At 47.0% G+C, this 13305-nt stretch overlaps 1 protein-coding gene across 3 annotated transcripts; it reads left to right on the top strand.

Annotated features, from left to right (window-relative positions):
* The first annotated feature begins 1327 nt into the window (after positions 1-1327).
* On the top strand, positions 1328-6314 carry LOC131899826 (protein BTG1-like). Of its 3 annotated transcripts, none has more exons than XM_059251296.1 (4): positions 1328-1440; positions 2740-2868; positions 3003-3116; positions 5497-6314. In XM_059251296.1, exon 4 carries the CDS (start codon positions 5502-5504, stop codon positions 5985-5987), a length of 486 nt encoding a protein of 161 aa, XP_059107279.1. In that variant the 5' UTR covers positions 1328-1440; positions 2740-2868; positions 3003-3116; positions 5497-5501; the 3' UTR covers positions 5988-6314. The 3 variants fall into 3 exon arrangements, with proteins under 3 accessions (XP_059107279.1, XP_059107280.1, XP_059107281.1); XM_059251297.1 differs by lacking the exon at positions 1328-1440 and adding an exon at positions 1460-1607; XM_059251298.1 differs by lacking the exons at positions 1328-1440; positions 2740-2868; positions 3003-3116 and adding an exon at positions 3127-3242.
* The last annotated feature ends 6991 nt before the right edge of the window (positions 6315-13305 follow it).

The following is a 13305-nucleotide window of genomic DNA, read 5'->3' as shown; positions in this document are numbered from 1 at the left end:
GCCTGATAAGTTCCCATGTACCCTGCCTTCCATAGCCATCCTCACACCCCTAGGCCTAGTAGGACCTGTCAGACTGCACGTTATCCCAGGCTGATTAGAGTTCAAGATTCTACCCTTATTCTTCCAGATAAACACTAATTTGCCCAGTGATAGCTTGAATGGCATAGCCTTTACTCCACTGTGCCTGGTGAATGGCCCATTATATCCTCACATTCATAGGCCTAGCTTGGCTCAAGCAGTCTGGAAAGCAGTCCATCATGGTGAGTATCAAGTCTCTGCCTTCCTGGACTATTTTCGCACCTCCGGCCTAGTTTTGTCAGGCAGCTTGTATCTTAACTAAGCCTGGTCAAGTATACATGCTCTTGAAACTGCTGTCATGTGGTTTGGGGGAAATCACGAAAGCTTCCTTGTCAACTTCCACTGCATGTGTGTCAGTCTTTTCCTATCCTCAGGGAAGCAATAACATCCCTCGTCTGGGAGTGTCAGGATGATGGAGGGGGACACTGAGGAGTTTCTACAGCTTTCTATCCAACTTTAAATGCTCAAAGAAGAACACTGATGCATCTGGCTACACTTTTCTAATTGGTTTTCAGGATTAAATCTTGCTTATTTAGCTTGTCTGACTTCTCTGTGTTGTACTCTGTCACCTTTAAAGAATGATGTGACTCTGACACCACTCTATCATGCCTTGACTACCATTCCACCAGTGATCACCTGCATAGACATGCTTCTTGGGAACGCTGAGGATACCTATTTCTGAAAACACCTCTTACTTGGCCTTGAAACAAAGTTAATAATATGCCTTGAGCAGATCTCTGAGTTTGAGGCCAGCCTGGTCTACAGATTAAGTTCCAGGACAGCCAGAGATACACAAAGAAACCTTGCCTTGAAAAAAACCAATAACAATAACAGTAATAATAATATGCCTTGAGATCATTAAAAACTGTGTACTTAATCTACCACTCAGCTAACTCATGCAATCAGCTTTTACATCCTAAAAACTACAGCATATAGATGTTGATAATATCTGTGTGCTATTCTAGGTCAATAAAGTAAAACTTCCCTTGTAAAAGTATCCTGAAACATTAATTCCTCATTTCTTTCCATGAAAAAAAAAAGCCTTTCTTAGAGATAGAGCAAACACAGGGAAAATTTATTTTATTCCTTAATCCAAAATTAACAGCGATCCACAGATATTCCAGAATATTCCTCATAGCCACATGCATAGCTTGGGTGAAGCAGCATAGGCACCCCTCGACATCATCACATTCCCCGGCCTGGTAACATAGAACCCTCCCCTCCCCCACCAGGTATGACTAGCAGTGATCTCACAATAGTAAGTGGTCTGTGTACCAGACCAGCCTGGAGAGTTACACAGAACCCCACCCATCCTCATCATAACCACACTCACGTAAAGCAGGCTGGCACCAGTCCAGACTGGTAAGTAACTAAGAAAAGAACCCATCCTCACACTGCCAGGCCTAGCTGGTGTCCCACAGTCTGTATACCAGCTCAGCATGTTTAATTCCCAGGAAGCTGCCAGCCAGAGTCATTCTCATACTGCCTGGCCTTCTGGGGTCAAACAGACTGAACACCATCTCAGCCTGGTGAGAGCTCAAGATCTTATCCCGGGGTGTCTTACTAATGCTCCTAGACCTCATGTGGGTTGAATAGCCTGTCCTTCAGTTCATTGTAGACTCAAGACCCAACCTTACCAAATCATCTTGACACACTCAGATTGAGTTTGGGTCAAGCAGTTCACTAACCAGCCAAGTCTGCTTAGTTATGCAGACCTCTGCCCAACCAATCTCAGACTATCAAAGGGTGTCATGATCCTAGGAGGACAGTCTACCAGGCCAGCATTGTGAGTACCCAATATCCCCACCTGTCTATAACATACTCACAGGCCTAGCTTGGGCTACAGAGCCTGAATAACAGCCCAACCTGGTAAGTGATCAAGATTCCCCAACTAGCATCTTCTCCAGACTCTCAGGCCTAGTTCAGGTCAGTAGGCTCTCCAACTAAATTGGTGAGCTACCCCAAAATTCCTCTACTATCATCAGAGTCTCTGGCCCAGCTGGTGTCAAGCAGCCTGGGCACCAGACCAGACCAGTGAGTGATCAAGGCACTGCCCTCCCATTCAATCCTCACACTCGCAGACCTAGTTTGGGTCACATTGTTACTTACTATCCCAGCCTGGTGAATGCCTCAATACCTCACCAATCTACACCATTACCACACTCCCAGACCCAGCTGGGGTCATGAAGCATGGGTAGCAATTAAGTCTGACTAATGATCATGGCCTTGTCCTCCACGCCATCTCCATACTGACCTAGCTGGGTTAATCAGATTGCACAGCATCCCAACATGATGAGAGATCATGATCCTATCCTGCTAGTGTGGTCCTAATACCTGCAGGCCTAGCTTGTGATGTACAGCCTGCACTCTAGCCAAGCCTGGTGAATAATCTGGATCCTTGTACTCTCTGGACATCTCCATAGAACCAGGCCCCTCTGGGTGAGGGATCAAGACCCTGTACTCTGGTGTCATTCACACACTCCCAGGCATGGTCCCACTCCAGCAGCTCTCAGGCAAGCCAAGACTTCTTTGTGACCCAGACACCTGCCTTCCTGCACCTCAGCCTAGGGAGTGATCTCATAATTACAGGCAGACTGTGGACCAGCCCAACCAGGTAAATGATCTTGTACCCACTCTTTCCTACCATTAACATTCTTCCAGGTCTAGCTTGAGTTAGAGGGCCTGCAAACAAACTCAACCTGGGAGATAATCGTATTGTTGTCCTCCTGTGTCATCCCCACAATCAGTGGTTGACCTGCAGTCAGGCTGCCTGCTCCCAAGCCTACTTTGGTAAGTTATCAAGTCCCAGATGCCCCCCCATCTCTTCCCATAAAGTCCTAAAGATTTCATGACTTCTTGGGGGGAAACAATGTGTACCTTGATAATCAAGACTCTCTCTTCATGTACCCTCCTCACACTCACAGCCCTAGCCTGGACCACACAGCCTGAAGAGACAAAGCAAGTGAGTGATCAAGATTTCCCCATCAACTAGCCACCTCAGATCTTTGGTGAAGTAGATCACTGACCAGCACATCCTGGTGAGTGTTCCAGACCACTGACCTCCATGTAAGCTCATATTCCCAGCCCAGACTGCTAAGTGGTCAAGACCCAGCTCTACTACCACATCCTCCAACTACAAAGCCTTGGAATTGTTCCAAGGCCTGGTGAGTTCCTACACACCTCACCTGCCATAGCTATCCTCAGCAACCTGCCCTAGCTGGAGTCAATTGGATTGTACATCGTACTAGTCTGGTGAGTGCTTGAGATTCTGGCCTCCCAGGGTGACTAGTACTCCATAATCGTTTGAGTAGCAATGCCTGTACTCTAGTCCAGCCTGGTGAAGGACCCAGACTGCTGTACTTCCAAGAACATCCTCACATCCCCAGGCCTAGAATGGCTGCAGCAACCTGGGCACCTGTCCTGGTGAGGGAGAGAGATCCTGCCCTCCTCATGTCTCATCCTCACAATCCTTGGCCTAATTCAGGTCAAGGAGCATACAGCCTGCCAAACCTGGTTAATGACCCAGCATGTTGTCCTCTTGCCTCACTCTAGACTAGAAAGTGGTCTGACAATCCTAGGCATATTGTGTACCAGACCAGAATGGTGACTGACACAGAACCCTGCTCTTCCACATTACCACACTACCAGGGCTAGCACAGGCCACATAGCCTGCATACAAGTCATCTCTATGACCCAGAACTTTGTCTTCCCTTATTATCCCCATAGTCACAGAACTGTATGGGACCAAGCCACCTACCCAATGGTGTACTCTGGTGATGATCAATACCAGTTCCTCCCTTCTTCCCTCCCTCCCTCATGAGCCTAGCAATCCAAGACATGTTTAGAACCAACAGCATGGGCACCAAAAGAGCATATTCAGTGATTAAGAGCTTCTTGTCCCACACAATCCTTGCACACCCAGCCCTAGCTGACATCAAGCAGCTTACCCAATAAATATACTTGCCTTCATCACTCTCACTGGCCTAGCTTTGGCCTTTTAGCTTGAGCAGCAGCAGAGCCTGGTCAGTGACCAAGATACCCTCTCCTCTAGTATCTTCCTCACATTTCCAGGCTTAGTTTGGGTCAAGCTGATCACAGATCAACATGGCCTTCTGAATGACTCATACCCTTGCCCTCCTGTGCTATCTCCAGAGTCTCAGACACAGTAGGGGTCAAGTAGCCCACATACTAGCCCATATTGGAGAGATGTCAAGACATTGCCATCCTCCACCACTCCAATATCCCAGTCTTGCCTTGGTCAGTCAATTTGCCTCAGTTTTCCATGAGTGATCCAGAACCCTGTTGGTCTGTACCATTATCGTGTTCCCAGGCCCATAAAGCATCAAGCAGTCTGGGCACTATCCCTGACTACTGAGATGCTAAGACCATCACTGCCTGGACAAGACCATTTTCTAGTCAGAATCAATCATACCATACCAGCCTGGTGAGAGCTCGAGATTCTTTCTGCTGCTAGTGTACTAATACTCCCAAGCCCAGCTTCAGTCACACGGCCTGTACTTGAGCCAACCTCCTGAGTGACCCAGACCTTGCACTCTTGTGCCATCTGACCAGTCTCTAGCCCAGCTAAGGTCAATCTGCCTGCTCACCAGACCTAACTGGTAAGTGATAAAGACAACCCTGCCCTTGCACACTATACCCCATAGCTTGGGTCACAGCACTTATACACCGATCTTGGCCTGCTGAGTCACCTATAACCCCACCTATCTGCAACATTAATACACTCTGAGACCTAGCTTGGGCTACATCTTCCTATGTCAACTACACAGCCCCAATGTAACCTGGGGTCAAGGTAGCTGCTCATTAGCTTACCCTGGTATGTGATCAAGACTAAGCTCTCCCTGACCATCCTAACTGGATCCCAGTACTGGTTAGGATCCAGTAGCCTGGGAATAAGAACAGCTTTGTATTAGTAATCAAGGAGATCCACTCCTGCACCATCCCCATACTTCCTGTCCCAGCTCTGGCCAGGCAGCTTTCCCATCAGCCCAGTCTAGCGAGTGCATTCCACTTCACATTCACAGGCCAAGATATGTACTCAGTGTGTTAGCCTGTGTGCTCAGCCCGTTTAAGCTTAATATGCCTTTAAGAATGTATGTAATTTTGCCACTTGGAGCTGGAAGTACAACTCTTGGGATTCTTGGAGGCTTCTGAGCTGGTGGTAGAGGTGACTGGAAAGGTCAAAGTGACATGACCAGGCTATCTCTGTTCTCCCGTCTCTACCCTGCACAATGACTTCTTTCCTCTGAAAGAAAAGTTTTGAAAAGAGCCCCTAGAGCTAGTAGCTGCCTCAAGGCCTTGCATTCTCCAGAAAGCAGAAGCCTGGGGTGGCTACTCTGCCTTCAGGCTACACTGCTGATCCATCTGCCACCCAGATGTATCCCTTCTATATCCTTGCAGCCACCATGAGAGGTGAGATCAGTGCTGCCGCTACATTCATCTCGAAGTTCCTCAGCACCAAGGGCCTCAGGAGCGAACAACAGCTGCAGACCTTCATCCAGAGCCTGCAGGAGCTACTGGAAGAGCATTACAAACATCACTGGTTTCCAGAGAAGCCCTGCAAGGGATCGGGCTACAGGTGTCTTCGCATCAATCATAAGATGGATCCTCTGATTGGACAGGCAGCCCAGCAGATTGGACTGAGCAGTCAGGAGCTGTTCAGGCTTCTCCCATGTGAGCTCACACTCTGGGTGGATCCCTATGAAGTGTCCTACAGGATTGGGGAGGATGGCTCCATCTGCGTGCTGTATGAAGCCTTTCCAGCGGGAGGTACTTCTCAAAGTAGCACCAAAGAGCAAATGGGAGATAGCAGAGTCGGCTGCAAGGAGAAAACTCTATTGGGCAGAGCAAGCCCTTCTCAAAACTACAATATGATGACTGTGTTGGGTTAAGACACAGTCTATGGATGGGTCATCTTATATGGAGAAATTTGATTTTTGCTTGGGGTGGGATCCTCTTGGGGATGGATTATGGAATTTAAACCATGTCACAGCTGTGAAGACCTGCCATAAGATAGAGTGGTAATATTTTTTTTAAGTGAGTTTGCTATAGCTTGGACAGTACCTTTCAATGATTTTCTAGCTTGTGAGTTGAAGGACACAACCACTTCATTTGCTAGGTAGTGAAATCGTAGGTTGGTTTCAATTTCTCCTAGACTTTATAACTATATTGTCACATTAGTCCCCTTAAGAAAAATTTACATTTAATTTAATTCTACATTTTATGTGTATGAGTGATTTGCTGAATGTATGTCTGTGTGCCGCTTGTGTAGTATGCTCAGACCAGGGAGGCGGATTCCCTGAGGGTGCTGGGAACCAAACCTGAGCCCTCTGCTAGAACAAACAGGTCTCTTTATCACTGAGCCATCTCTCCAGCCCCATAAACACTATTTCAATGAACCACCTTCCACATTTGACCTTTCAAGGGGTTTTGTAGTATTATACTTGAATGTTATTAATAACGTTTTGGGCCATTTAGGAGGAAAGCTCAATTGTGTAAGCATGAAATTAGAGGAAACTTTACATCAAGAGTGTTTTCTAGCAATTGAACAGCCCAGTCTAGTGAGTCATCAAGACTTGCCCTCCAGTGCCTTCCTCAGATGCTAAGGCCTAGTTAGGATGAAGTAGCCTGTGGACCTGCCTAATCTGGTGCACGGCACAGAATCCTACTCAGTGTTGCCATATCCCTTCAATTGTGTGTCCTGGGCACCAGACTGGTGAGTGATGAAACCATTTCTTCTCACACCATCCTAATACTGCTTAGGCTTAGCTAGTGTCACACAGCCTGCTCAACAGACAAGTGCTGTGAGTTCCTCAGACTCTCTCCTGTGCAAAATATCTTCCCACTCACTGGCCTAATGTAGCCAATCAGACTGTGTACCATCCTAACCTAGTGACAACAAAATACAAGGCCTTGGTTGGGTCCCCTAGCCTGCTTTCTGAACCATATCCTGCTCTCTGAGGACATCTTCCGGGCCTGCCATGAGTGAAGCAGCCTGTATACCAGCCCATCTTGATGAAAGATCAAGACTGCCCTTCTGCACAAAATTAAAACTCCCAGTCAAACTTGATAATGAGTCAGTCCCCATCCTTTCTTACCAGCTCAGTTAGTGGCTTAGGTAAAATTACCAGGCACTTGATGCCCCAGCTCATCCTGGTGAGAGACCCACAACCACACCCTTCACCACCATTACCACCATCTCCCTATCTCCATTCACAAAGACCATGCAAAAGCTAGATCTTTGAGTGACAGACCTTTGCCAACCTGTGCACCCCTACAGTCCCAGGCCTGGCTGGAGTAAAGTTGACTGCTAGTTAGTGATCAAGAGTGTGCCCTCTTCCACCATCCTCATACTTGAGGCATATTTATGGTCCAGCTGATTGTCCATCAGCCCAGCCTATGAGTGCCTAGAATCATCACCTGTCTTCCCCTTCTGCACACTCAGGGGCTAAGACTGGGTCACACAGCATGGGTATTAGGCCACAATAATGAGTGTCCAATATCTCCACCTGCCTTCTTATACTCACACTCACAGGCCTAACTTGAACAATATAACCTGAACAATATCCTAGCATCATGAGTGATCCAGACTTCCATTCAAGTAGCCTCTGAGACTTCCAGGCCTAGGTTCAGATCAAGCATAAGGCCAATGATCACAGCCTGGTGAATAACTTAGACCCTGCACTCCTGTGTCATTTCTGAAGTCCCTGACCAGCTTGAGGTCAAGCAGCTTGGATACTAGCTCAGGCTGTTGAGTTATCAAGACCTTGCCATCTCAATTCATCCTCACATCTCAGGCCTACCCTGGGTTAAGCAGTTTGTCCACCAACCCAGTTTCATGAGTGACACAAAACCCTGCCCATTCACAAGAATACCACAGTACCATTCCCAGATTTATCATGAAGTCTGCAGACAAATGGATGGAACTAGAAAAAAAATCATCCTGAGTAAGGTAACCCAGACCCAGAAAGACAAATACAGTATGTACTCACTCATAAGTGGATATTAACTGTAAAATAAAGGATAACCAGGCTACCATCCATAGACCCAGAGAGACTAGGTAACAAAGAGGGCTAAGGGTGGGATGCTTGGATCTTCCTGGGAAGAGGAAATAGAAGAGATTTTGTGAATGGACTGTGGGCTGGTGGGGATGGGAACATGAGAGATTAGGTTAGGGGGGAGGTAGAGGGGGAGAATACTGAAAGAGACAATTTGAAAGGGGGGACATTTTGGGGTCAGGTAGAAACCTGGCACAAGGGAACCTCCCAGGAATCTACAAGGATGACCCCAACTAAGACTTCTGGCAATAGCAGATATGTAACCTGAACTGGCCATTTCCTCTGATCAGGCAAGACTTCAAGTGGAGGGATTGGGATACCAACCCAGTCATATAACTTTCGACCTGTAGTCTGTCCTGCCTATGGGATGTGCTGGGGTAAGGGCGACCTAGAGATTGAGGGAATGTCCAACCAATGACTGGTCCAGCTTAAGACCCATGCCGTGAGAGTGAGCCTACCCCTGGCACTTCTTAGAACACCAGGACTTACAGGTTGGATGATCCAGAGACCTAGGATAGAACCAAACACAAGTGAATAAAAACAATTCCAATGTAAGGATGCATAATGATATGCCCAATGTAAGGATGCCAACTGTCATCAGAGAGGCTTCGTCCAGCAACTGATGGAAACTGAGACAGAGACCCACAGTCAAACATTAGGCAGAGCTTAGAGAATCCTGCCAAAGAGAGGGAGGAAGGATTGTAGGAACCAGAGGGGTCACGGACATCAAAAGAAAACCCACAGAATCAACTAACCTGGCTACATAGGAGCTCACAGAGACTGAACTGACAACTGGGGAGCCTGCTTGGGACTGACCTAGGTACTCTGCACATAGGTTACTGTTGTGTAGCTTGGTCCTCTTGTGGTACTCCTAACAGTGGGAGCAGGGGATGTCTCTGACTCTTTTACTGGGTTTTTGGACCCTCCTCCTTATACTGGGTTACTTTGCCCAGCCTTAATACATGGGGAGGTACTTAGTCTTACTGAAACTTGATATGCCATGTCTTGTTGTTATCCATGGGAGGCCGGCCCTTTCTGAATAGAAACAGAGGAACAGATTGGGATGTGGGCACAGGGAGGGTGGGGGAGGGAATGGGAGGGAAGGAGGGAGGGTCAACTGTGGTCAGGATGCAAAATAAATTAATAGAAACCCCAATCCAAATACTTAGCCTGTGAGGGACCCAGCCCTTTATCCTTTCACATCTCCACATTCACAGACTTACATGGGGTAAAGCTGCCTGCTTACCATCTTACTCTGGCAAGTGATCCATATTAGGTCTTCTCCTATGATATATATATATATATATATATATATATATATATATATATATATATATATATATATAATTTGCATATATATACACATATATACACATATGTACACACACACACATATCAAAGTCCAAGGCTAGCTTGGGTGATGCAGGCTGCATACCGGCTCTGCATGTGAGTTCCCAATAGCCACACATACCCCAACCATCCTCACTCTCTCTACTATAACTTGGTTAATCACATTGCTTACTGTCTTAGCCTGGTGAGAGCTCAAGGTCCGGCAGGTACCCTACTAATACTTTCAGGCCTAACTTGGGTTGTACAGCCTGTACTTGTGTCGAACTTGTTGAGTGACATGGACCCTTACACTTCCAGGATATCATCCCATTCCCAGGCCATGCCCCACTTGGTAAGGAATTAAGACTCTGTTCTCCTGCACCATCCCCATACTCCCAGCCACAGTTCCACTCAAGTAGTTCTGAGACAAGCCAAGCCTTCACTGTGAGCCAGACCCCCAAATTCCTGCAACTACTCAGTCTAGGTGTGGTCTCATAATCATAAGCAGCCTGTACCAGCCCAAAGAGGTGAGTGACCTTGGATTCTACACTGCTCCAGCATAGAAACAATTCCAGGGCTTGTTGAGGTCAAGCAGTGTAGACACCAGAGGAAAGAGGTAAATGCCCTATGTGCCTTAGCGATCTAGACTTTCTCTTCAGTGTCCTCCTCACACTGATAGGCCTTGCTTGGTTCACACAGCCTGAGCAACACCCCAGCCTCATGAGTGTCAAGGCTCACACTCCAGCACCTTCTGCAATTCCCAGGACTAGTTGGGTCGAGCAGATTCCTGAATAGTGAAGCAGGGTAAATGACCCAGACTGCTATGTCCCTGTGTTATCCCCATAGTCTCAGGCTTTGGTCAAGACTCCCAGATACCAGCCCAGACTAATAAGTGATCAAGACACTGCCCTTACACACTGCCCTCCAACTCTCATGCCTAGATTGAGTCAAGATGCTTGCCTACCAGACTAGGCTGTAAGCCCACCCATCTGCACTATTAGCACACTCCCAGGCCTAGCTCCATCCATGCCTTCCCCTGTCATCCCCATAAACCCAAGAAGAGCTTTCTATTCACTCGCTTAACCTGGTAAGTGATCTGGCCCTGGGCCTCTCCATCATCCTAATAGTCCCAAGACCTGTTGAGTTCAAGCAGCCTACTTACCAGTGCATTCCAGTCAGTGATTAAGACTCCCTCCTTCTTGGGGTTGGGGATTTAGCTCAGTGGTAGAGCACTTGCCTAGCAAGTGCAAGGCCTTGGGTTTGGTCCTCAGTTCCAGAAAAAGGAAAAAAAAAACTAGGGTAAAAGACTCCCTCCTTCTTGACAATCCTCACTCCAGGGCTTTACTCTGGTCAGGTATCTTGTCTGTCACAAGCATAGTGATTACCCAAGATCTTCTCCTGCCTTAACCTTCCTCATAGTCAGAAGCCAATATTTATTCACACAGATTGAGTACCAGTCTCAGTCTTAAGCTGTTTGATGCTTAAGGCTCCCCCTCTAGAGCCTTCCTAACACTCCCAGGCCTAGTTCAGGTGAAGAAGATTGCTGACCAGAATAGCCTGGTGAGTGATACAGACCTCTGCCCTCCTGTACTAGGGGTCAAGCAGCCTAGGCACAAGCCCATACTGGTGAGTGATCAAGATCCTGTCCTACACCATCCTCATAATACAAGGCCTAGCTTGTGCAATACAGCTTATCCAAAATGCCAGCCTCATGAGAGATCAAGACCCTGCCCCCACCCCTAGTGCACCCTAACACTCAAAGCTAGCATTACAGGTCTGCCTATGAGTGGCCCAGACCTTGACCCTCCTATTCTATCCAGACAGTCTTAATCCAAGCTAGGGTCAAGTTGTCTGCTCACTGGCATAGCTTAGTCAGTGATCTAGACTTTCCTCGCCTGCACATCCTCAGACTCCTCAGGCCTAACTGTGGTCCAGCATCTTGCCCATCAGTTCAACTTAATGAGGTCTTAAAAGTTTCCATATGCATCACTTCCCCACACTCACAGGCCAAGATTGGGTCACAAAGCCTGATTACAAGATCTTCCTAGGCTCAGGATCTATGGTGAAGAAGAGGCATAAGATTGGAAGAGCGAGAGATGGTAGATGACTTCAAAGAACGTCTTCCAGATGACACACATATGAACGAACAGAGTCTCTGACAGCAGGCACAAGACCTACACAAGTTCAAACCAGATAAAAATCTGAGCTTAGAAACACAAAGCCCCACCACTAACCAAGAAGTTATGTAGAACTGATACCTGCTGGGAAAGGAAAAACCCATTTTCTCTAATGGAGTAACTCTGGGTGTATCAACCATAATCCATGGCAAAGTCCTATGCCCAGGAATCGTTAGCCAACACAAAATGTACTCCATATTTTTTCTGTGCTTTTTTTTTTTTTTCTTTTTGAGACAGGGTTTCTCCGTGTAGCTTTGCGCCTTTCCTGGAACTCACTTGGTAGCCCAGGCTGGCCTCGAACTCACAAAGATCCGCCTGGCTCTGCCTCCCGAGTGCTGGGATTAAAGGCGTGCGCCACCACCGCCCAGCTCTGTGCTTTTTTTTTTTATTGTTGTTTCGGATTGGTATTTTCATATTTAGAAGGTTTTTATTTGTTTGTTTGTTTCTGAGAGATAGAGCATGAAGTTGAGTGTGTAGGGAGATGAAGACATTCTTGGAAAAGTTGGGAGAGGCAAAGAAAATGATCAAAATATGTTGTATGAAATTTTAAAAATACATATAAATAAATAAATAAAAAGATTTGCCTAGAGGTCCCCAGACATTTGCCAACAGGTGGCATCTCCGTACACTCAGGCATAACTAGAGTTAAGCTGTCTGTTCCCCAGGCTACTCTGATTACTGATCAAGACCACCACCCCCTACTCCCATCCAGCCCATTTCTCAGAATCCCTGGCCTACCTTGAGTCAATCGGATCTCTGAAAAGCACAACCAAGTGATTAAGAGCCTGCCATCTCACAAAAACCCCAGCCTGTCACACTTAACCTGTCTTCTACAGCTTGCACATGAGCCAGGCAGTCATAGTGAGTTGCCATCATCCTTTCCCACCTGAGTCATCCTCACATTTCCTGGCCTCGCTGGAGTCAATTAGACTATGAACCGTTCCAGCCTGGTGAGAGCTCAAACTTTTACACTCCTTTTTGTTACTAATATTTTTAAGCATGCTTGGATAGCAGACCCTACACTTCAGCCCAGCTTGGTGTGTTACCAGGAGCCTTGCACTCCCAGGACATCCTTACAGTCTAAACTCTCTGTCAGGAGCCAAGTAGCCTAACTGATTCTCATGGGAAAAAGCAGTGTACCCAATCTTCCGTTAACAGTTTCAATAGCAACCATTTTTCAACAAGACCACAGTATGTACCTTTTGATCTACTCCCTGAAACATAATGGTTTGCTGTATGGTCCGTTGATCAGGCCTTGGAACAAAGAGACCTTTTCCTGAACCCTACCTTACCCTAACTTCCTCCTAGTAACTTTCCATACCCCTATCTACTTCTCCTAGCTCCTAGCATGTGTAAACCTGATTCCCCTTGCAATAAATGAGACCTTGACGCAACTCAGACTGACTTTGTCTTCCTTTACGCGCCTGGTCTCCTTTCTCTCTCACCCCCACTGATCTTTCAGGAGGTGCCTCCTCGGGTCTCATCAAATAACGTGGCCCGCAGGACGGGTCAACTCTCTAACTTTCATGAGACAGTGTGGGCATGAGCTCATCCTGGTGAGGCATCAACAGTTCAACCCCTGGCACCATCTTTGGACTTCTAGACTTAGTTTTAGTCAAGACACTTACTGACCAGCCAAGCCTGTT

This window comes from Peromyscus eremicus, chromosome X (genome assembly GCF_949786415.1).
Source record: "Peromyscus eremicus chromosome X, PerEre_H2_v1, whole genome shotgun sequence".
NCBI lineage: Eukaryota > Metazoa > Chordata > Mammalia > Rodentia > Cricetidae > Peromyscus > Peromyscus eremicus.
The sequence above is the reverse complement of the archived record's forward strand: the minus strand, read 5'-3'. Positions and strand labels throughout refer to the sequence as shown.

Bases quoted from the DNA above. Each gene is read 5' to 3' on its own strand.
- LOC131899826 (XM_059251296.1), top strand. From the start codon at position 5,502: ATGAGAGGTGAGATCAGTGCTGCCGCTACATTCATCTCGAAGTTCCTC.